Genomic DNA, 26,185 nt, shown 5'->3' on the forward strand with positions numbered 1-26,185 from the left:
AGACCTCATTACTTATATCCCAGACCAAAAACTTCAAGTAGGCTACTTTATTTGGGTTGGAAAAGGCTAATAAAAGGCAAACAGTATATTGTTGATGATTTAGGCCATCTGTCTGTATTATGAAACCCTGAATTTTATTGAACGTAATGATGCACATGATAATGTAGAAAAAACAAGTCAATTTACTTGTGAAAGGGTTGGTTGACCACTCAATTTAATGTAATACTGTATAGTAACTAGCTGGGGATCAAACCAGAGGCTCTCAAGCAAACGGGCCTCAGGATATAAAACAAAATCAATAACAACCATTGAAGAACCAGGGTTCCTATGGTCTTGCAAATCCTGGATCATTTTATGTTTAAAAGTTTAATTTTAAAAGTGTGATTTGGAAAAGTTTTGTTAATTGTTAAAATCCTAAAACTCCATTGGCGTGTCTATCATAAATAGGATACACAATTTCCTAGTAATGCCGAGCTCAAAGATTTAAAATTTAATTTTTTAAAATATTGGTCACACTTTAGTTTATGGATCCAGTTCTCACTATTAACTGACTGTTAACTATGATTTTTGCCTCAGTAAACTCCTTATTACTGCTTATTAATAGTCAGTACGGTAGTTGTTAAGTTTAAGTATTAGGTATTAATTATAAAGGGATGTATAATATGGTCATGCAGAATAAGGCATTAATATGTGATTTATACGTACTAATAAACAGCCAATATCCTAGTAATATGCATGCTAATAAAAAACTAGTTAATATAGTGAGAATTGTACCCTAAACTAAAGTGTGACCAAAATATTGTATTAAAATGATTTTTTTAAAGGTTGAGAACCACTGCCTTAGACACTTACAAATAAACAACATATTTCCCCATAGTTTTAATTCGATTATGTAATTCGCAATGCCAAAAGCTGGAACTTTCACTTTTTGTATCATTCTGCTCGTCTGTGTTTGCTCGCTGCCGACAGACTGTCAGTCTGTCTATTAGGCCGAATGGTTGGAATTTTTCAGTGAGTCCTTCTTATATTGTTACATCAGTAGATGTCTGTATGAGTAAGCCAATGAATCATTCATTCAATCAATTCATAAAAAAATGCTGATTCATTCTTTGGTGAAGTAGTTATTGAATCATTCACTTGATTTGTACAAAACTGACCTGGTGTCACGGTTCTGTTGCAGTTTGAAGTACTGTAACTAGCAATTGTGTGTCTAAATGTAAGTTACAGAATATTAACCTCATGTTTAATGAACTGTTGTATAAAAGCATTATCAATCAGCACAATCATGCTGCCTTCTTGTTACTCCAATGACCCAAGGTGTCATTGCTAATTTTAACTATGCTTTCGAATTATTAACGGAGGCTCTGACTCATCTTTTAAACTAGCACAACACACAAGAGATTCTTTGTCACTTACGCTCCTTTGTTATTCCTTGTTTATTTAATACTTGCAGGAGTGTGTTATGGCCGTATATCAGCTGTGCTTTTTCTCATGTGATATTGCTTTATAAAGACTTATCTTAGTAGGAGTAGCTTTAATCCTATCATCTTGCCTCGTACTTGCAGTCATAAATCAGTATGGTTGCAGCCCAAAATAGATCAAGTCAAGGTCAGATAAGTTTTTTGAATATTCAAGCATGAAAACCTATACTAGTAGAGCCCCAAAACAAAATCAAGACTTTGTAAAAGGGCATAATAGGCCCTCTTTAATTATGAAATCATGCAAAAAGAATGCATGTAAAATATAGTACAGGCAAAATAAGTATTTCCATGCCATAGTTGGTTAAAAGAAATGATGCTTGGAAAAAGGTTAATGTTTAAGCTGGACAGGGATCTCAAAGGCAGGGGACTGAGCCATCTGGTGTGGCTCAGGAACACAAAGTCATACAGTGTTCCAGTCAGACTTCTGATCTCAGTGCCAATTATGAGACATTGTTATGGCACCGTTTGAAGACTGTGATTCACTGTCATTATCTGACTAACCTAAATTTGAAGAAATCTGCTACAAGGATAGGCAGATATTATTAACAAACTACTGTATATGCAACGATTGCTGCAAGTAACCCAATATTAGTGTAACAATTTTTCTCAACCATATTAGTCTATTTCTTCTTGTTTTATTTATATTATAAAAGCAAACCAAAATAAGATAAATGAGAAGTGATTGTATACAAACATGTCCCACATGGCACCCTAAACACTTGCGGTCTTCCTACGAGTCCGCACTTCCGTTACGCACAAAAGTGCGCATCGAGGGCGCATATCGACCGCATAGCACCCTCGCGAGCACCCTTCTGAAACCTAAAATGACTAGGCCCTGTCCCAAATGGCAAACTTTATATGCACTTTTGGTCTTGTGGACTTACAATGGCTGCCGCGTGCGCGAGTCCGTTAAACGTACACTATGGAATTTTTTCTCCACTAGGGGTCGCTAACATATTTACAATAACAAAGGCGTAGTTTGATGACGCAACATTTGCTAAGAATTATGGATCTTGTCGTCAACGTCAAGCCGACCGATGTAATAATGTTTATGGATGACTGAATACATCGATGCTTTTATCATGACTGTGATATGAAGCAGTTCGGGATTGCTAAGAGACAGCTATCAGCTCCACACGCGACGCGACTCCCGCGGATATAAAAGGAATGGACATCTCATTCTACCGAACTACACGAGTGCAGAATTACAACTCACAGATCAGTTTATTAGACAAATTAAACTTGTGAGGTAACGCAGCGTTGTTTCACTTGGTCTAACATTACACTGTCACACTAAACTGCATTTGAATGTGTTGAAATGTATGTGTTAGTTTGTCTGTATGAGACTAGCAGTAAGCTAGATCAACATTAGAATAACATACAGATCATATTCTGACATTTTATCATTGTTGAACTATATAACATTGATTAGTTTTATGCAAATGTGCTCACCTGTTTAATAAAGTACATGTAGAAGCGGTCGAAGTCTCGGACGTGGAGCTCTCGTTTATATACTGTCTATGGGAGCTCTAGGCATCTCGAAAACGCCGCGCTGATATTGATTCTCAGTTTAGTTCTCCTTTTTTATCCAAAGTCTGCTTGCCATGGTCCATAATGTGTGAACGAAATAACAACAGCGTGCAGATAGACATTGCGAACTACAGTGGTCCACGTCTGTCGTCTTGGTTACTATCAGAGGGCTCTGGTTCATAGCTCTGGTTGCCATGGCAGTACAAGCGGAAACCAGGGACAACGCGGATATGACGCCATTGACTGCGACAAAACGGAAATAAAGAAACGTGCCGTGTCTAAAAATTAAATTAAAATTTCTCCTGGTTTGAAAGTTGTTGGAAACAGTCGGGATAATGTAAGTACACAACTAAAAAATATATATAACATAGATATAGTGATTTTTGCTATTTTTAAAGCAAAAAAATTACATATTGTGCCTTTAAGTCCATGAGACTGTAGGGTGTCCCATGTGTCATTTTAGGTTTCAGCATTTGTAAGTCCACAAGACCGAAAGTGCTTATGAAGTGTGCCATTTGGAACAGGGCCGTAGTCTACCTAGTGGAGTCTACCTAGCATTTGTGGAGTCCGTGGGCTTTGGTAAATCACAGAAAGATCAAAAGGATGCTTATAAGCCAAAAGGGGCACCCTACTTAATGGAAACATGTAAATGTTATTGCAAGAGCACATGTGCAGATTAGGTGCACAGAGAAAAATGTATACATGTATAAATATAGGGACCATGACCATAATGGGACCATGTTTTCCACCATACCTGAAATTAAACTAGCTAAATTAACTAACTAGTCAGCTTTATAATATCCTAGCTAGATTGCTTAAAGTATGTTTATGGTTAACTAGCTTGCTAAGATCAGAAAAAGTTACCAGACATTAGACATCTGCTGGGCCTAGTTTTTCCAATATAAAAAATATATAAATGCTTGCAATCATTATGAACTTTTATTTGCAACGTTTTGATCAATCGACCTTCCTCAGACTTACACATAAATTAAATATAACATTTCTAAAAAAATGCGAATTTATTTTGGACTTTTCTCCAATGCACGTATGAATGATTCAGCAATGCCAGGCACTATATTTACTGTTTGGGCACAGCTGTTCAAAAGATATATGATAAGATTTTGGTTATCGAATTGGATAAAGTCTTGAAAATTGGTTGTAAAAAAAAAAAAAAAAAAACGGTTTCTGAAATTGGATCATGTAAGTCTTGTTTTTGTTCTAGATCAAACCATCAGTATTTGTTGTGTTTAAGAGATCCTCTGATCCTGGATAGCAAAACGCAGAATATTCAAATCCAGATTATATTGATCCAGATTCAACTTTTTTGAACAACTGGACCCGGAAGATGCAATATATAGGGTATTTGCTCATGTGCAAATCGGTTGTAAAATGGTGCTTGGCGGGTGGTCCATTTACTTTTCATCTGTAATGACATAATTTAACACCCAATGTGCGATTCTCAATATGTTATCAGATAACAGTTACTGACATTAATTAGAAGCTTTTAAAAAAAAATTTTTTTATCAATACATGGGTCTGCTTGCCTTTGTGCAACAGTAAAGAGCCTAAAATAGAATAAACACCCATTATAATCAGCAAAGCTTTCTACGCTCAGTTCTGTTGATTATAATGGGTGTCATTATCCTATTTCTCTCAGCAATCCAGTGCGGTTTCATCGAGCTGCTGTCTTGCAGTATAGATATGGTTCAGACTGTACCGAGCACTAAAGAACTTTCCACCAATGTAAGAGTGACAAGCAATTTATCGAAACATGAGGACAGGTGCTATCACGTGCAAACAAACAAGAATAAGTTTGGTGTCAGTCAGTGTAAATATTGAACACCCAAAATGTTATTTTATTATTAAAAATATATTAAAAATATATTTTATTTACAGTTTTTTTTATTTTTACTTCTGTAAACAAATCTAAACAAACCTACAATGTACAATGAAATTGTGTGCTATTTTCTATTTTATTTATTTATTAAGTCAATGTGAAATACAGTATCATATTTTAGAACTATTCTTGTGAGATAGTACGCCCTTATGTTTATAATCTGATGTTTATTTGGTTTTTATTGTCTTGCAGTTTCATGTTATTTAACACAAGAAATATATAGCAAAACTGAGACAATAGTGACTTTTAATTTGGTAAATTGGCTTAGTGGAGGGTTTGATGAAGAATTATGCTAATGATTTTTTTTCTTCTGGCTACAGTTCACAGCAGAAGTCCATTTGTATGCCGGCGGAGAGTCCCAGGAGACAAAAGAACCTTCTGAGCTGTAGCTGTCGGCTGAGAACATGAGGAAGAGCCGGAGTGTTTTGGCAGTGACACCTATTGATGTGAGACATTTTACTGTTGCGCTTAAACATGAATAGAAGATAATGCTACGCAGTGCTTTTTCTGTCTTCTTCACTCCAACACACACAGAGGCCAATGCTATTTAGACGTTTAGCAAAATCACTTGTTGGTTCTTGCCCTTTGTTAACTTATACAGGTACAGTACTGTATGTTACATGAAGAGATACAGCCAGGTTTTCTGTGCAATAATATGTTATGCTCTTCGATTTCAAGAGAAAGAACTAAAACAATCAACAAGCTCTAGGCAAGCATGACCACAAGAACATAAACAACCAATTAAGTACACACACACACACCCACACACGCATACACATATTATTAATAGCTAGCTATTTATGAGGGACATGGAAAGAGATGGCAGGCACCATAAAACCTTAACAGAGAAAGGACAGATCAGAGATGAAAAAAAGCAGTCATTTGTGTTATTCATGTTTTTAATTACCTGAACTCTGTTGGTTAGGCTTAACGTATTACAGTCTTTTAATTCTAATTTACGTAAATTATATTATTTACACTCTGTTTAAAGGAGAAGTGTTTCTTCCCCTTAGTATTTCATCTACATTTAGGGTTAGGCTAAGTCATCGTAGAGACAAAGAAACTGCATTCACTACCCATTTTACTTCCAAAATGTCGGCGGAATTTTTTTCTTTTGTCCTTCAGGAATTGATTAGATTAGGAAAAGTGCTCCCAGTAACGTTAATAGAATGTTTGTTCATCTGGTCTTTAATAATTTTCTTAAAACATTAGCACAAAAACATTATTTATACATCGTTCATGGAACGTTTTTTTAAAGTCCCCCTGTAGTCAATAATTTTATCTCGTAAAACTCATCTTTGATCACCAAAATGACATATTTAAGCGTTTTTTCCTTGAAAAAAATTATTCATGCCTTAAAATAGCTTGATTGTAGCTTGCCTCATTTAGTATACGCGGGTCTATGAATATGCAAATTAGCCCCGCCTCCACTCACCCACCAGCTCAGAGAACCACTCGTTGATGGTCACATGTTGACGTGATTGGTTACAAGGTATGTGACGTCAGAAACACCAGCGATTTCACACAGTGTTTTTTCACTGTAGTTTTAAGGGGAAAATACTCAGCCATGGTGCTGACTTATGAATTTGCACATTGTTTGTCTTAAACCATATTAAAAACACCACATCGGCATATAAACAACATTAACAACTTGATTTTCACCACAGGGGGACTTTAAACGTTTTAGTTGGATGGTCGTCTAGCATTTTTTAAACGTTACTACTTGTTTCAGAATGTTCAGAGAACATTCATAAGTAATGTTCCCATAATGTTTGCAAAATGATTAAATGGAATTTTACCTTAATGCTCTCATAACCAAGAAAACATTCAGAAATTTAATTTTCATTAATTAAAGGGAACATTAGCAAAACGTTTAAAAGAACATGGGTCTCTATGACAGTTATTCATGTTGGAGTGGAGGACTTGAGTGATTTTGGGAGATTGCAAAGAAAAATGTGCAATAATAAATTGTTCACAATAGGACCCAATACATTTTTCGAGTAAATTTGGTCAAAAGTGATTTCATGTTGACTTTATTATGCAGAGGAAACTGCATTGATTTCTCAGAATGTTAAAACTGTCACTCAGTGATGCTTTCAAGACATTGCTCTGTTTATTTAAATAACCTAGAGCTTCTGGCTCAACCCATGGCATGTCTTTGAAACAGAACAACCGGTTTGTCTGAAAAATGATTGATGTGACTGTAGGTTTGGTGGAAGCAGCACTGAAAGTGTTTGGGTAAACGGTTATTTATTCTGCATCTGGTGTAGCATTAATCACACAGAAATGGCATACATGACCTTTAAAAAAAGTTGTACTCAGTATTAACATTGTTCATTCGAGGTAGCTGTCAGCAAAGCCTTTTGGAGATGGAGAATTCATGAACATCCACAAAGTTCTGGATTAGGTTACTGTATATAGAGGAACATTACCTTCACTTGTTTGCAAGTATGTGCACAATAAAGGGAAGTAATGAGGCTGATATTGATTGTCGGAAAAGGCTATTCTCACCTTTTTTTGCTACCACTCAATGAAAGCTTGACCCTCACCTCTCCTGCCTATGATTAACATCCACATCTTCATTGAAATCCTTCTCTAGAACAAGTGCATCTGATTAGAGTGGAGGCTGAGCTTTTCTGCCACTCAGATGTAGAAAGACTCCAAACATTTTTTTAAACATACACACTATTCATACTGCGTTTATAGGACTTTATACAATCGTTCCAGGGCAACCATGAGGCTTTCTAATGTACCGCCTGTATTATGATGGTGGTTATCAGTACAATAAGGAAAAAAGCTAATTTGGGAAGTTCCAGTTGAGCTTATTGAAGTATAGAGTATATAAGTCAAGTCAACTCACATTTATTTGTATAGGGCTTTATACAATAGGAAAACAAAAGTGTTAATGTTGCAAAATTCATCATGAAACAAATTCAATTTCAGCTGTAAAGCAGTTTTACCGAAGACAAGTGTCATTATTCAGCTCATTTTAGTTCAGTGTTGATTCAGTTCAGTTCAATAACAGTGCAAAGTTAATCAGTTATGAAATTATTAACATTAAAATGATATCACTTAATGAAATATAAAGTTATTAATTTAACGGGACATTTTTACAGTGTACAATAAACAGGGATCTAAATATTATTTCACCGTATTATTTGTTAAAGGAACCGTATGTAAGATTGTGGCCAAAACTGGTACTGCAATCACTTTCAAATTACTGTAGAGCGGTGTATCTCCTCCCCCTCCCCCCTGACTCGAGGTTGCCAGATAGGCTGCCATTTTTTATCCGACACGTTTGTAGCTGCAGCTGTGATAACTAGAGCAGAGCTGGCAACCCGGATGCCGAAACACTACTGACTTCGTGATTAGTAGATAGGTGGAGGGAGGAGCATCAGGCCAAAACACAAGATGACAACATCAACATCAGTTGAGGGCTGCAACTTCACTTTTAAATGACAATATCCTGGCCGGACTACTGTTGTCAGTGATATAAGTATTTGAAATGAACATGATTTCTTAATGTCTAGTGACATATCAGGGCCATTTTATGATTAATTGAAATACATTTCTTACATACGGTTCCTTTAACTGCATCAGTGGACATTTTCACAGCTGGACAAACAGGTCACATGTCTGCCGCGAGCTGTATTTGTCCAATCAATGTTATTGACATTTTAAATATGCAAAAATAGAACAGAAGTCCAATGTACGATGAGAAATCATTTTAAGTGTGTTAACATATTACGAGATATAGCTCAGTTTCCCTTTTTTGATTGAAATGAACCACTAATAATAATAATAATAATAATATGAGCTACTTACGAAATCTGTATTTCAAAGAGCACACAATTATTTGTCAATTTTTCACTTGACACATATTGAACCATTAGTAGTCTGGTTTTACAGTTCTGTGAATGTGAGGCAGAAGGGTGTGCGCTGTGACTCTCACATGACCGCAGGAAGAGGACATGCTGCCCATCTGTTTCTCTAAGCTACAGAAGAGAGTCTGTTCTGTCTCTAAGGGATTTATTGATTTGTGCATTTACTGTTTCCCCAAACTGCAGGGCATAAAGTAACACCATTATTCCACTCTTAATGGGCAGCCACATTTTTTCCACTTTAAATACTTGAAGTGGATTTTGTGAAGCCCAAAGGAAGCCAAGCATTGGTTTTCTCCAGTTGTATCCAAACCCAAGACTCTATCCTCCCCTCTTGAAACACGGGCTGTGCGTGTTTACTGACAAGCCTTGTTGCTTAACCCTCAATCAAACTCATTATTAAAGGAGTCAGAGTGGTTGCCAAGGTAACTGATCCTCCCAGCGATCGTCCGGTCTCTGGACATAGTGTTCATGTATATCTCTATTTTTCTTTTATGTATTTGTTTACTTATTTATTAGATCAATGCCTATGGGCAGTGTTACCCTTCACCATGTTCCTCTCAATTTAACCAATGGAAATTTCTCATTTTCTCTCTCGTCCTCAATGTTGCTCTCATTCACTCCAGAGCGTGGAAGCCTTCAGGGCTTTAATGCTGTCTGAACTGAGGCGGCATCACTCGTATTGCATTGGCTCCACTGTTTGTAACATCTGTAAAGCGTGACATGATTATTAGATGATACTTCATACACTTCTCATGGGAGTCCCCTTTCCTTTCAATTAATTTCCCCTCCATTAATTGGGCCCTCTCATTTATATGAGACATTTTTTCCATGGCCTTCCAATGTTTGTGTATTTTTTAATGCTTAAAGCTGCAGTCTGTAACCTTTTTGGGTTAAAAATTATCCAAAATAAATTTGAGCAAGTAACCAGTCAGTGTTCAACACTATCTGCTTGCCTTAGCTCGATTCAAAACGGGTAAGCTTGTAATAATGTTTTTAATTCCAGTGGTATTGGTGGATTTCTGCGTGAAATTCGAGCATATCTTTGCGTCATTACGTCACATCTGCACACATAAAGGAGGTGTCTCGGCTAGTAGGCTATATTGTATGTGAGGATGTTGGAGGTGGAGATTTATAGCCTTTTCTCACAGCACTTGATATAATTAAACGTATCAATTTGGTGGCGGATCCAGAAAGGTTCAAACGACAATCACCAGTGACAACTGGAGATTCACTTGTTGTATAATGCAAAAGACTTCGGAGTGGCTACAAAAAAAAAAAGAGACTGCAACCGGGCCCATGTGAAAACAAGGATAAATATCGAAAGGGCATTAAATGTAGCCCATGCTGTGCTGATGTTTTTAACATTAACAATTTGAGAAAGCATAATTTGCACGGTTTTACGTGATATTAAGCGATCGTTAGATTCAATCAACGCGATTTACTGCAATGCTTTTTTTCCCTTAGTTGGTCAGAACAAAAGTGGATGTTACTTGTTCAGATGACATTTTCCGGTGAAAATTCTTTGTTGGTCATACTTCCAAAAAGAAGAATCTGTGATTCCGAATGACAGTATCCACACCGGCGCGGTGACTGACAGCCGCAATTGCCGTGCCGAGGCACAACCCACGTAAAGTTGATAATTCCGCAAAAAACTGCAATTGCAGATTTCGAACAGAGATGGTGACAAAGAGGAAAAACTACAGACTGCAGCTTTAACTTTACAGTATAATATTGCTCAAGAAAAAAAGAAAAAAGAAAATAATAATAATAATAATAATATATATATATATATATATATATATATATATATATATTTCTATTTCTATTTTAAGACCATTACATATTTGGCTTGGTGGCATTATTTAGATGACAGTTCATGTAAATCATTACCATATTCTTATTGATCATTTACATTACTGTAATATTGTAACAGGTAGTATACTCAGACAAGAGAAGCACATATGCAGTTTAACAGTTTATTGATGCAGAGGAGCATAAACAAACAGGTGAGTAAATATGGCAATAGGCAAGTTGTAATAATAAACAATGAATTAACCAGCCCTTTATTTTTGCAGGGATAGTGACAGATTGTGACGGCTTAATCTTGGAACGTACACACCTCATTTGCTGCAGGTAAGTAAAGTCGAGGTGACGAGGAAGCGTGACGATGGGGCCAGACGAAGGAGCAGAGATCCTCAGAAGAGACAAGGGGATCACGAGGAACAATGGAGATTAGGATCGCTGGAGGTAGGTATCCCAGGTAAATATTTCTTTGGTAGAAAGTCCTTAGTCTGTATTGAGACTAGGCAATTAATGCACCTGAGGTGTGTGATTAAATGCAGTGGCTGATGAGGTGCAGATAGGAAACAGGTGCAGGTGATTAGTATTCGGTAGATGAACGTTTTGGAGTGAATGTGGAGCTTGGTGAATCCATGACAAATATACTTTTGCTCATTTAAAATTCTTAATTCATAATATGAATAATATGTAAGGATTATTCAATTCAATTTGATGGAATTTTACTATATAATTGAAATTCGTGAATCTCAAAAAGTGCAAACCAAATGTTATTATATATATAAATAACAATTTCAGTAATATATACTTTTTTCACATGGCAGTCATTGGAATTTGATATATTATTCATTTATTTTTGCATTGCAGAAATGAAATGGGGTTCTCATGCATACTGGAAAACCTGTCATTTCCAGTCAGAGAAAGTGAGAAAAAAATACCTAAGTGTGCAGAAGAATGATTATTTGTCCTGGAAAATATTTTTGTATAGTAAAATTGTCAGTAACAATGCTTTTGTACAAAAAATTGTCAATAGGGATAGGTACAAATGTGTTTCACCAAGGTCAGCAGCTGTGCATTGTTATGCAACATCAGCAGGTGAACGAATGAAGCCCTGTCACAAAGGGTCCCCAAAGGGGACGACTGTCCTGGGTGACACAGCAGGACTGGGAGTCCAGGTAGAGGTAGAGACGGGGTCCTGAAAGACTGGGGTGAAAATGGAGGGAGAGCGAGGAAAAAGGAGGAGGCGGAGGGAAGGGGGAGCCTGTAGGAATCGAAGGGGTGGAGGGCTGAGGCGCAGCCAGAGGCCTGTAAGTCTGTGGCAGATCCAGGATGACGAAGGACCAAGGTGGAGCCCAAGGGATGACAGTGGAGCCGAGGGAGAGTAGAGCCAAGGTGGAGCCAACGAGCTGACAGGCCAAGGTGGCATCATGGGCCTGGAGGGAATCCACTTCACAAGGCTGAGCTGGTGGTGAAGAAGCCGAGGCGGAGCTGGAGGAAACCAGCGGCGAGAGCAGAGCAGAGGAGCTGAGTGGTACCAGCGAAGCAGCCGAGTCCAGGCAAGTACATGGAGCCAGTGAGAGAATGTGAACAATCGGGTGGGAAGAATAACGGGTGGGAACATCCAGGTAATTCACAGAGACAGACTGAGGAGGAGAGAGTTCAGGGCTTGGGACTGGCTCTGTGGTCCACAAATCAAAAAGCCAGCGCTCCTCTTCTGGCTCTGGGGTGGACTGCTCTGTCAGCACTGACTCCAAGACGAGCCTGGCAGCAAGCTCTAGCCTCAAGATGGCTCAGGCTCCGGGGCGGACATAATGGCTGGCTCTGGCTCCGTGGCTGGAGGGGGCTCTAGCGCAGGGTCCCTGGTGGGCTTGGGCTCTGGTTCCGTGGCCGTGTCCATTGTCTGGTTTGTGGCGGAAGTTTATTCTGCCACTGTGGTACACTCCGGGCTGAGATGATGAGTTATCCTGTGTGGAGCGGGCAGAGAGATGGCTGCTGGAGGTGGTACTGGTTCTGGGGAGTCAGAGCTGATGTTGTCTTCTTTGATGACTCCCACGGTCAAGGAGGATCCGCACACCCACAAGGTGTTAACAATGAAGTCAATTATGGGGCTGTGACCCTTCTTCAACAGCAGCATTTTGCCTAAAATGTCATCCATCCCACTGCAGAAGGCCTCATCATCCCAGCACGCCTCGTGATACAGCTCAAGAAATTCCTCCAGGTACTCCTCCAGTGTACGGCCCTTTTTCACTAAGCAGTCCATGTTATTCTTATTTGTGTTTACTTGTCTTCTGTCATAGTTGCTGTGGTAATCAAAGACGCACGAAGAATAATACTCTTTCTATAATCTTTATTGAACAAATCAAACACGAAGGAGGTCGTTGGAGAATAAATAAGCAGGAATAATAAATAAGCAAAACCATACGCAAAACAATGATGGCAACTGACCAGAGGTTACATAAACACAGAGCTATATACGGGGGACAAACAAAGGCAACTAAACTAGACACGGGTGAAACTAATTCGTAACTAAGGCAAGGTTTAACCAAGAACTAAACTGAAAGGAAATACAAGAAACAGAAACAACACAAGAATGAAATGACAACCAAACTTAAAGTAACATAACCCTGACAATATAGATGTCAAATGACAACATTGTACTGTATATTCAGTTAGTCCCTATTTGTTGTTGTATAAAAACATTAAAATGCATATGATCATACTATAGCATTGCTTTAGGATTCATGAGATCCACCCAATTCCTGCAATTGCATACAGCTGTCCATCAACGTGTTTAATAGATTTCCCAGAGTTATAGCCTTAAACTTCTGTTGATACTCAAGCAGTCAAACAGAAGCCGTAGCTGTTTTCTCTCTCTCTCTCCCTTCTCAATTTCTGGATTCTCATCAGTTATCCCTGTTGTATGCTCCCAATCTACAGGCTGTCCTCGAGGAATTCCTGGTAACACTCCTCTCTTCCTGGCAAATCTAATTGAACTATAAACATATTTTGTGGTGATATATTCAGTGTCCTGCTATAGGCTGTTAAAAGAGGATGTTGTCCAGAGGCTACACTGACAGTGATATGCAATCACTGTGAGGGAGCCAGACATTAAACACGCTGTATCTATAAAGAACTGTCAGGAGATAGAGTCAACATTCTGGAGTAGTAGAAACAGAAAAGGGCTCTATATATCAGTCATGTAGCGCAATTGAGAGGCTCACTCCCTAGAGCGCCGCAGATCACCCAAAGAAACCTAACCTAAACCCAACCTAAACAAACCAAGAGAAGAACATCATTTATGTGCCAAGCTGACTGAAAAAGTAATTTTTTGTAAGTTCCCATAATGATGTGTTTCATAAAATTGAAGTGTAGTGGAGTGTGTGCATGAACACACTACAGGATTTTGTAAACAGTCCATATTCTTTGCAAATATTCTTTCATTTGTTAATTTATGTATTAATTAGTTCATCGATTTATTGGATTATCCTACTGTGTGTAGGTGTTTCTTGAATAGTGGATACATTTCTGCTCTATTCTTATTATGTTAGGACAGCAAGGACCTCTCGGGATCTACATCTTCAGGCGCTACATTGGGCGTGGATCTCTGGCGAGGCCCCCGACGGCACTCAGGAACCCTTGTGTTGCCGCCGCTGTCATGGAGACAGACAGAGAGGGCCCGCAGTCCTCAAGAAGATCACGTTTCCAGACCCACGTCACTGGGCTTCATTACTCCACCACGTATAGATATCACACCAGTTCCCCCTGATAGGTAAGCTCAATTTTGAATGCAATGACAAATACAACATAAGAAAATTGCGTCTGCACATAAATATTTCAAGATGACACAAAGTTTAACTTTTAAGTGCTTTGTATTTTAATTTGCATTTTATTGTACTTTGCCATTTACAAAATACTACTACTAATTCTACTACTAATAACAATGTACAATGCACTAAGGATTGATGAGCTGCTGGGTTCATGAATATTAATCACGTTGTCAGTGTTCGGTTGAACTGATTTGCTAAAATCAAAACGGGACGGTAATAGAGGAGCGCCAGCCAATGAGATTGCAGATTGCGCATTAGTTCCGCCCACTACCAGAGAAACCGGCATTTCTTTTTTTATTTAATAATGTTAATTATTCTAAACTTGACTGGTAGTGTGTGTGTGTGTATATATATATATAATATATAACTGTAAAAAAAAAAGTTGAGCTGACTTAAACAAATAAGGCAACTTTTTAAGTTAGCTCAACTTTTTTTTTGTGTATAGTAGTGTATGTTTAGAACTTCATAGAATGCTCTCCTTAATATAGAATAGCCTATTCTGTTATTGAATTCTATAAGGATGTCAAATGCTGAATGTTTCTTTTTATAGAATTTTGTCTTGACACGGCATTCAAATCACAGTTGTCATGCTATGCGTGATATATGCTATATATTTTTGTGGAATATACATAATATATGTTATCAATTAACCCCTTAAGTAATCCTATAAAATAAAATAAAATAAACCATTTCACGCAGACCCCATTTACACCTGGTTTTACCATCTGTTTTGGGTGATACGATCAAAAATTGTCAGCTTTGAAACATTGCTGTTTAAACCTGGTATTAACATTAACAAATGTCTCACCGAACTCCGCCTCTCCATCCGCACCTGTCTGTCTGGATCAAGTTCATACTCCATCTAAACTGGGCCAAGTAGGCTGCACATGTAGAAGTTCCAAGAATGTTCCAGAAAGGCGACTCTTGGGAGGGGAGGGCGTTCTGGGTAGAGGCCTGACAAGTAGGCAAGAGGGGAGGATAAAGGGAAAAGGGTTGGATTGAAGCAGATTGTGACAGAGACTGAATGTAAACAGAGTCCGGCCTACATAGCACCTCAACACACACTTCTACAGCCAAACCGCTGGATTTAAGGCTTAGTGTTTTCACAAATCTCTGTGTATGACACTTCCTCATGGATCTAAAACAAGATTCTGACATTAGCCCTGTCAGTCAGAGGATGGAGATCAGTTTGGACACAGGCTGTCAGTCTGATGTGAAAGAGCACACAGCTGGTGCAAGAGACTCACCTCAGAACTCCCCAGGCATGTTCAGAAAGCTGGTGGTGAATAAAACTATCCGCCAACGCAGACGCTTCACAGTGGCTGTGTCTCATACCTGGTAAGACTCAGTGTTTGCAGCTTTGTCTTGCTGTATCCTTGCTTTAATTGAGTCTTACTGTGAGCTTTTATTGAAATCAAAAGCTCTTCTTGAATATATTTGCCACCAGGATGGATGATTATTATACTCTTTAATCTAGGGAAATTTGTTTCATATTTAAGTGCAGCATTTGTGCCTTTGGACATGAATGAAACCTCAAATTGTGTGGTTTATTGATGTGCTGGTATTACTTTTCTATGGAATTGGATTTTCACCCAGTGAGCTGTAAAATGGGTTAAAACAAATCTATCGACCGTCACTGAGGGAGGTATCTAAGCAATTTCTAAGGATCGGAATAGTGAAACAGTGACCGTCTGATTTTCCTGAAGCTGTGGTTACAGAAGTATTTCTCTGTAGGCGTTGTTTACAGAGATCTAAGCAATAAACCAAACCAACAAGCTCAGAAGGGAATCACATCATTACATCTGAATCAAAGTCAATACATCATTAGCTATGATCTGAAGCAAAAAAGTATATAAAATAGTATATGAAAACACCCATCTCATGGAGCATTGCAAATAATGTGATCAAATCTATAACAATGGTTTAATAAAAAAAATTAAAAAACCTTTGATGTAGCAAAGTTAAAGCTCAGGAAAGAAGGAGGCGGGAACTGGCGAACATTCAACAAAACTTTAATCTCATAAAATAAACAAACAACGAAAGTAAAGCAGCAGCCCCTCATGGACGGCTGCTGCATATGACATAATAAAGCACAACATATATAATCCAGGCCTGGTCCTTCACTGCCGTCACTCCTCCTTTTATCCTTCCGAAGCTCCTCCATGAGAAACTCGAGACCGGCCTCGCTCCGTTCCCACGGCTCTTGGCCCCACCCTGCTTGCCCCAATTGACAATAATTAAGAGGTCTTTATTAAGTTTAATAAATTAAAAAAATTAAGTTAATTGCTATATTTACATGAATACTGTGTATATTGTATGCATGTATGTGTGCATACTGCTGTTCAAAAGTTTGAGGTCAGTAACAGTCTTCCATAGAGGCTGCTTCATATGTTGTTGATGTATGTGACGTCGTGCCGTAAAGCAAGTTGTGATTCTCGCGAAATTTGTTGGGGCGCCACCTCTTAAACCTGCATTGCTGGTTTTGCCAGCGGCGTCCCCCCCTGCTTTGCTATCGGGATGATTCGCCCTACTACGAGTTTGTTTACCATAAATGATTTTGAAGCTGTTATATTAAGGTACAAATCTTGCATAGTGTGCCTTTAAGTTACGTGTTCTATTTCAAATAGATGCTGTTCTTTTGAACTTTCTATTCAGCAAAGAATCCTGAAAAAAAAAAAATATCATGGTTTTCACAAAAATATTAAGCAGCACAACTGTTTTCAACATTTATATTAATAAGAAATATTTCTTGAGCAGCAAACCAGCATATTAGAATGACTTCTGAAGGATCATGTGACACTGAAGACTGGAGTAATGACTCTGAAAATTCAGCCTTTCCATCACAGGAATAGATTGCATCCATCCATCCATTCCACCTTAACCTGTGGGTTGCAGGGATGCTGGCCACAGGCAGCGGACAACCTGGATGGATGTCCTGTCCATCACAGGACTCAAACACACATTCACCCACACCTACAGGCAATTTTTTTGTGTCAAATTCAGAGAAGAGCCAGGACTTTTTTTTATATAACTCCGATTGTATTCGTCTGAAAGAAGAATGTCATATACTCCTAGGATGACTTCAGGGTGAGTAAATCATGGGCTTATTTTCATTTTTGGGTGAACTATTCCTTTAAGGATTGCATTCTTGTTAAAAAAGTATAATTTTTTTTAGCATTTATGAAATGTTTCCTGGCACTTTAACTTGGACAATCAATCACCCAGATCACCCTAGCAACATCCTAGCTACTACACAAAACACTTAAGCTATCACCAACAACACTCTAGCACAGTGGTGAGTTTTTTATGGGCAAGCACTTTTCACATTTTTAGAAAAAGTAAAAAATGAATTTGTGAAAAAAAAACTAAAAACTGTTGGGTCCTCATATTCCCTACAGAGTTTCTGCCCTCCAGATGCCACTTATGATGATTCTGCACTTTCAGCAGTAACTAGACTCTTGCAATAGCTGCCTGTTACCACACACACATACACGTAAGAGGTGGTGATAGTTTCTAGGCTCTTCTATCAACCCTTGATGGCTTTTTATATCATTCTGAGTCTGCCGTCAGACACCCTTCGCAACCTTCTGGCATAATGCCCAATGTCGTTTCTCCCAGTTCCTTTTAACCATGTCGCTCTGTGACCTATTTTTCTGTCAGCTGAGATTCCGTCTCAATATCCTTTCTTTTATAATTGATTTGCATTGTTTCTGTTCATTATGTCAACCCAAAACAGACAGTTGGTTAGTAGATATTGTAATAATAACTATAAGCAGTGATCTTAATGATAAATCACTAAAAACATTCCAAGGTACCAAAGAATTGTTTTTAAGGTATTTAAAAACTTCAGATATGAAAAAAATTTACTATCATGTACAATATTTATTATAATTACTGACTTATCTAGTTTTCAACACTCATTGAGACTACAGAATGGTTAAATACTCACTGTGAGCTCCATCTATATATATATATATATATATATATATATATATATATATATATATATATAAATATATTAGTACTGTCAATCGATTAAAATAAATTAACTAGTGAATCTCCAAATTAATATAGATAAAGCATAAAGACAGTCTATTTTAAATATGTTTAATGCTAAATACTATGCATGAAGGCCAGTATAATCAATACCAATACTGCTACTGATGTCTCTGTTAAATGGATTTTTTCTTAATTTCCTGGGGATGAAATGAGTAATTATAGCCAATCAACATTACAGTATAATTAAAAGTCATAAATTGTAACATTTAATAGGCTTAAAAAATATTCAACTTTTAATTTAAAGGGATTTTTTTAATTATGGATTTTTGAAAATGACCTTTCATGTAGTGTATAACAGCTCTAAGTGAATGAAAACATCCTGCAAAGTTTTAAATCTGAAAGTGCACCGTATATAAAGTTATTGTCTTTCAAAAGTAAGAGTCGACTCTGAGTCAATGAAATGAATTGTTTTCAAACGAGTCTTAAGCACTGATCTATATAATGCCATGCCATTCTATAAGATCAGCAATTGGCTTAATTTGTCAGGGATCAAGGAGTCAGATGAAGCTGTCCTCTTTGATGCTCCTGTCTCGCCCTCGGGACTGTTTGGCACTGCCATTGAAACGGTGGTGGACAGGTTTGCAGTGTTGACAGAACCGGGCTAATATGGTCATACATCCTGGTTCTGGTAAGAACTCGAGCTGCTGCGTTTTGGACCAGCTGTAGTTTGTTTATTAAGCGTGTAGGGCAATCACCCATAATAGCATTACAATAATCTAGCCTTGATGTCATGAACGCATGAACTAACTGTTCTGCATTTGTCATTGAGAAAATATGACGTAATTTAGATATATTTTTAAGATGGAAAAATGCGGTTTTACAGATACTAGAAACGTGACTTTCAAATGAAAGGTTGGTATCAAAAGAGCACACCCAGGTTACTAACCGACGACGAAGACTTGACAGAGCAGCCATCAAGTGTTAGACAGTATTCTAGGTTATTACGTGAGGACGTTTTTTGTCCAATAATTAGAATCTCTATTTTTTCAGAATTAAAGGGATAGTTCACTTTGAAATAAATTTTTGGTATGTTTTAGCTTACCTCAAGGGCATCCAAGATGTAGGTGTCTTTTTTAGATATATACACTAGATGTCGCCTTAAAGACATTCGTTCCAATGAACTGCCGTAGACAAGGCGACCTCTAGTGTGTATATATCTATGCACCAGTCTGCGTACACGTCAGATCAGATCACTCGGACATGTCTGCGTATAAGAGGTAAAAACTATATAAATACTGTTCGTTTTCTCACACAAACCGCTCGTTTCGTGTCTTAGGCCATCAATGTGTACTTACGATGGGGAATTGTTTAATTTGGACGACGGGGAATTGTTTTAATTTGGACTCAGTGCTTGTGTTTTGAGACCGTGACCATAGACCTGCATTATATGACTGACAGACAAGAACGGTTTGACCTAAAAATATCAAAATTGAAACTACTGCGGAAAAAAAGACACCTACATCTTGGATGCCCTTGAGGTAAGCTAAAACATACCAAAAATGAATTTCAAAGTGAACTATCCCTTTAAGTAGTAGGAAATTAGTAGTCATCCAGTTTTTTATATCAGCTATGCATTCCGTTAATTTTGTGAATTGGTAAGTTTCGTCAGGGCGTGAAGAAATATAGAGCTGAGTATCATCAGCATAACAGTGAAAACTAATGCCATGCTTCCTAATGATATCTCCCAAGGATAGCTTGTACAGAGTAAACAGCAATGGTCCTAGTACTGAGCCTTGTGGTACTCCATACTGAACTTGTGATCGATAAGACATCTCTTCATTTACTGCTACAAACTGATAACGGTCAGATAAGTATGATTTAAACCATGCTAATGCAATTCCACTAATGCCAACATAATTTTCGAGTCTATTTAAAATAATGTTGTGGTCAATAGTATCAAATGTAGTAGACGGTTACATATTTATAATTTTCTAAGATTGATATTATCAATCTTGTAAGTAAAGAAGTTCATAAAGTCATTACTGCTGTGCTGCTTGGAAACGTCTAGGTTGAAGCTTTATTTTTTCATTGATTTAGCCACTGTTTCAAATAAATACCTAGGGTTTTGTTTATTTTCTTCAAATTGGGTTGAAAAATAAGCTGATCTAGCAGCTTTTAAGGTCTTTATGTATGCAATCGTGCTCTCTTTCCATGAAATGCGAAAAAACTCTAGTTTTGTTTTCTTCCAGTTGCGCTCCATTTTTCTGGCTGCTCTCCTGAGGGCCTGAGTGTGCTCATTGTACCACGGTATTGGATTGTTTAATCTTCTTTAAGCTCAAAGGAGCAACTGTGTCTAAAGTTTCTGTCGCAATATCGAGTTCTTCTAAGCTATCTGGGATGCTGAGGAGATTAAACTGATCAGGAATATTATTAATAAAGCAATCTTTAGTGGCAGAAGTGATTGGTCTAACATATTTGTAACACGGAGTCGGCTTTGCAGCCTTGGCTAAATTAAGTATACACAAGACTAGATAATGATCTGAGATGTCATCACTCTTCTGCAGAATTTCCACAGCATCAACATTGATTCCATGTGATAATATTAGATCTAGAGTATGATTACGACAATGAGTTGGTCCTGACGTGTTGTCTAACTCCAATAGAGTTCAGAATGTCTTTAAATGCCAATCTCAATGCATCTTTTTCGTTAACTAACTGTATATTAAAATCACCAACAATTAGGACTTTATCTGCAGCCAGTATTAACTCTGATAGAAAATCAGCAAATTATTTGATAAAGTCTGTATGGTGGCCTGTATACAGTAGCCAGCATCAGGACGGTGCTGAAGGCGCCGGCGCCATTTTGGCACTCTGCCAGCTAGATGCATGAGTGTTTCAAACAGGTCCGGTACCCAACCTGGGTGAGGCGAGGCGCTAGTTCTTTGTTGTATTCACCTGCTGCGGCATGTGTAAAATTTTTCTGTCAACTCTGCATATATCCGTCGCGATATCGCACGTTTGTCAATGGAGCGGTTTCAGAACATACTAAACTGATCACATTTGTGCAGGAAAAAGCTGTCCCTCTGAGGACATTTCAGAGGTTACAGGGACTGATGGTAGCTGTACACAGGCTACACCGTGATTTAAATGCTGCAAATTTTAATGGACAGTAAAACAAAGGCAGAACACCGTACAATCTGATAGCGTTATTTGACAGAACACCGGCACAGTAACTTAATATTGACGCACGGCTAAACAAAGGCAGAGTACCGTTACTCAATTTGAGCGTTCCAAAACAAAGCCAAAGAGCGGTAACTGGTGTAACGGGGTTCTGCCTTGGTTTCTCACATTTCTCGAAAAAACAACGAAATTGACTCAAGATACTTATCCACATGATAAAGGAGATCTTGAATGTGCCAAAATGATCAATAACTCATTTTCGACCAAAAACTTTATGTTATGTTAAGTTATGGCCTCTTGCCTTTGCACGGCAGTGTAGATCTGTGGCTATACGCATTTCAGAGACCGCCTCAGGTGCTTTAGAGAGCAAAAGGGGAGCCTTAAACGATGAGGATACCCCCGGGGAAAGGTAATTCGCTAGATTTCTTTACACCAGGGGCATCCACCCAGAGCCCTGCTTGCGCAGCGCCTCTGCATTTGAATAACTCGAAGCCAAATGAACCACGCAAGCAGAGTATGTATGTCTCCATGCACCCCAGTGTGTAGATCTGGGAGAAAAGGAAGGCTCATTAGAGCTGCACACTTATGACTCTGCAGGGCTTGAGTCCGGGGGCTCAGCATCTTGAGCCATCCGAGTGGGAGTTTCCTCAATGAAGAATCATCGCAATGAATGCATCCAGCCCCATTTGAGAATCCCAGACAAATAACACACAGCTTGTGCCCATCGCCATGCATTAAAAAACAAGGGCATGGAGGAACACAGTGTTTGAATGTCTGCTTACCTTCTATTTTTCTTTCTTTCTTTACACACAGCTATCTTCACACAGCACACAAACAAACGGCTTCCTGATGACAAAGAATCTTATGATGTGTTCTTAGGCACCCTTCTTATGCACTAGGGCTCACCTTGCGACGTCATAGCACTTTGTTGGCTATTGAATGGCGTGTTTGTACACGTGCCTCAGACACCAGGTTCCACAAGGACGCGTCCCCATAGCGTCAGCAGCTGATGCAGTGTAGAAGTTCCCTCGAAAAGGAACTTAAAACAATCTGCACATAAACACATTATAATACATGTCACATTTAGCTGTGCTTTTTATAGTGTGTTGTATATATGTAGTGGATATAGTAATGGTGTTTCTGTCTCTGTCAAGCTCTCTCTGTTTGAATGAAAGCTGTAATTTGCAGCCAGGCAGAGCAGATATGGAGGGAGTCAGGTGCCTCTCCATGGTAGATTCCCATCAGGAGGGACCTTCTGTCCCAGGCAGGGGGCAAAAACCTTTGCCCAGACAAATGGGTTTGGCCCTTGAGGGGACCAACTCATGAACACTGATCTCTCAACTGAGGTTGTTGAGACCATCCTAACCCTAGAGCTCCCTCCATGAGGAAAATATATGCCTTGATGTGGAGTCTCTACTTCATGGTGCAGGAATCGCCAGTTGGACCCTGCCAGGTTGGTTCAGTGCTGGAGTTCCTTCGGGATTTATTTTCTGCTTGGCCATAGCTTCTTGCTTATATCAAGGGAGACACCCTCTAGTATCATGTTACCTTCATGGCACACAGAGGTAAAGACCTGCTGTCCATGTGAGAGTTCAAGGGCTTTCTCGCTCAGTAGTCTTGCAGGCCTTTTATCCTCCTCTATTCGGCAGTTGTCAGTTTGGCATAGTGGGTATTATCGTTCCCATAGCGTTGCTACTTCTGATGTAGAACGAGTTCCCTCGGAAGGTTGCGACACGTCTCAGGTTAAGACTTTAACCATTGTTCCCTTAGAAGGGAACGAGATGTTGCGTCGCCCTGCCATATTTCCTGTATGCCTGTGTGCAAATTACTCAGAAGCTGACTATATTTGGTCCAGGCATCCTTTATAGCTTCCGCGGTACGCCAACACGCATCACGGTACGACGTTCCACCAATGAGTGATTACACAGGTGCTTCAGACGCAATCATGCAGAGGCATTCCCTTAGCTTCACTACTTCTGACGCAGCATCTCGTTCCCTTTTCAGGGAACAATGGTTACAGTCGTAACATGAGACGTTTTCAATATAAATATATACAGTACACACACATATATATAACATTATTTAAGGGAAATTGTCTTTCTCAAATGGATTGCTTTGCTTTCTCACTGAAGCAGGCAGCTCAATGACCTTCACTTCAAAGCATCAATTTTGACCTGTTCTCCACAATCCCTTTCTTCCCTCTCAATGTTTTCATCTCTGTTCAGTGCTGTTTTCTATTAGCTCTTGCATTGACTACATTATTTTCTACTCAATAGTTTCTGTATACATCTCTCTTTTAAACTCTGACATCCTTCTTTCTCCTTTGCCTTTTTGCTTTTTGTGTGCTTTTTCCCCCCCTGTACCTAATGACTTTATCGGTCTTCACTCTGTGGAGACTGACTGAACCTGACTTGTGTTCCAGGTCTCTGAGCTTTTCATGTGACACTGTCTAGCATCTCATCTGGTTTTGCTTCAGGAACCAGATTTTACAATGGCTGCCCAATACATATACAATATACTATACAATACTTTCAGTCTACATTTTATATACTTCTCAGAAATATACTTTATGTACTTCTCAGAAATACACACTTAAGTGTACTTGACTTATACTGAGAGAAAAGTCCAAGTATATTTGGCCTGTACTTGTACTCAATCTTTTGATCGAGGTTTACTTAAAAGTATAATTAAGTATTCAAAGTATACTTGGCTTGTAGTTGTGTTAACTCTTTTGATCGAGTAGCCTAAATATACTTTTTTTTTTACATAGTTCACTGTTATACGGTAGGGGGCGCTATGACACATCTTCTACAGAATCTCCGGATCAAAACAAAGGAGAAGAACAAGCTGAAACAAGTGATAGAAGATTGCTCACTCAAATGTAAAATGACGTGATCATCAAACATTAAAAAGCGTGTAAATCAAAACTGCTTAATTTTACCAAAAGAAATGTCGAACCCATGAAGAGAACACGACTGTGAAGCTTTGGGGGTGTTGGACTCGATCTACTCCATCTGTGTTTTGATCATTGTTCTGAATCTGATCAAGGCGTAGTCTTTGACAAAAATGTGATTTTCTCCACTTTTTTGTTTAAAATGTTGCCTTTCTTTATGAAACTTACCGACATTCAAGTGTTGATAAAAAAGGATGCATGAAGCTAATAAAATGTTTTTAAAATTAAAGTACAGTTAAAGGTATTTTTCAAGTATAATAAAATAATATCTATATTTGAACATAGTAGTATACTGCAAGTGCAAAAATAATATATAAATAGTAAACTATAAGTATAATGTTATGTTCACTTAAAGAAAACATACAAGTATACTTGCAGTATAAACTACTAGTAGTTTACTGAGAGTACACTTCAGTGTGTACTTTCATAAACTAAAAAATGTCTTTTCTCTCTTGCAAAGTAATTTAGTCTGGTCCACTTTGCAGTTTACTCTCAATAAGAAACAGCCGCGTCTACAGGAAGAAACCGTCTGACAGACTTCTGTTAAAGTGACAACCACATTTGGTTTGGTTTGGTTTTGATGTGCTGTTTATAGATTTAAACAATAAAGGGTGTGATTTTTGCATGCAGATCGTCATTTTCCATTTGCAGACTTTATTATTAGTTTGTGGGATGGTATTCTATTCATGTAATCACCATGTTGACCTTACGTGTCTGTCTCTGTCTGTGTAGTTTGGAGGTGGAGAATGGACCCTCTATCGGCTGCAGTCCATTGGACCTACAAGTGTCACCGGGCTCTGGTATGGTCCTGCATCCCAACATGGCCAGTCACGGGCAACGGCGAGAGTCTTTCCTTTACCGCTCAGACAGTGACTATGACCTCTCGCCCAAATCCACCTCTCGCAACTCCTCCCTTGTTGGAGAACAGTTGTGAGTAAAAACTCAGCACTTAGTCCACTTAGTTAAACAGTGCTTAGTCCAGCTACAGTTCATCACAGTTTGTTGAAAATTGTGAGCCAAATTCGATGTACTTTTTCAAGGGGATTTTTGAAGTGTGTATCCATGCATGCTTTCCATTTAATGTTGCCCACAACTGCAATGAAAGTCGAGAAGTTTGTGATTGTAAAAAGTGTCGAGAAATACTATAGCAAAATGTAAAAAAAATTATAAACATCCTAACTAGATATAAGATATTAATTTACACAAAAAACAGCACTATTTATTTGTTAGTACGGAAGCCTTAAGAGTCAATTAAAAATGTTCTCGTGATCTCGACATAACAAAAGTTGTTTTCTTTTGCTCTTGACATAAAAAAACCCAATTATAACTGCGATAAAGTTGGTTTGATATTAGACATTCAGTCTTTTCTTCAACATTAAATGACGTGGAGAACAAATCTGAGCAAACAAGCTTAGTTTCATGAATTTATGATGCTCGGGAGGTTAACAGCAAATTCTAAACTGATATTAATGTTGCCTACTAGAGGAAGCCACAGGATAATGAACCTTTAATCTTTTTCTATCGGTTTCCATCCCTTTGAATGGAAACAAATGCATAGATCTAGTTAATTCTCATATAACCTGGCACCAGCTCAGAAGCACATGCAGCGCAAGAATTACGGTATTCCATTTACTTTT

The 26,185-nt window shown here is 38.4% G+C and overlaps 1 protein-coding gene across 2 annotated transcripts in view; it reads left to right on the forward strand.

The window, feature by feature from the left end:
- The first annotated feature begins 5,297 nt into the window (after positions 1–5,297).
- Positions 5,298–26,185, forward strand: part of pde4bb (phosphodiesterase 4B, cAMP-specific b) — a 61,348-nt gene continuing 40,460 nt past the window's right edge. Inside the window, exons 1-3 of one of the 2 annotated variants that reach the window (XM_082173786.1) lie at positions 5,298–5,354; positions 14,138–14,358; positions 25,281–25,478. In XM_082173786.1, coding sequence (XP_082029912.1) covers positions 5,313–5,354; positions 14,138–14,358; positions 25,281–25,478 — 461 coding nt within the window. In that variant the 5' untranslated portion in view covers positions 5,298–5,312. Of the gene's footprint in view, positions 5,355–14,137; positions 14,359–15,533; positions 15,755–25,280; positions 25,479–26,185 lie in introns of those variants that run through there. The other variant, XM_082173787.1, reaches the window with a different exon arrangement.

This window comes from Leuciscus leuciscus, assembly GCF_965113295.1.
Source record: "Leuciscus leuciscus genome assembly, chromosome: 6".
Taxonomy (NCBI): Eukaryota; Metazoa; Chordata; class Actinopteri; order Cypriniformes; family Leuciscidae; genus Leuciscus; species Leuciscus leuciscus.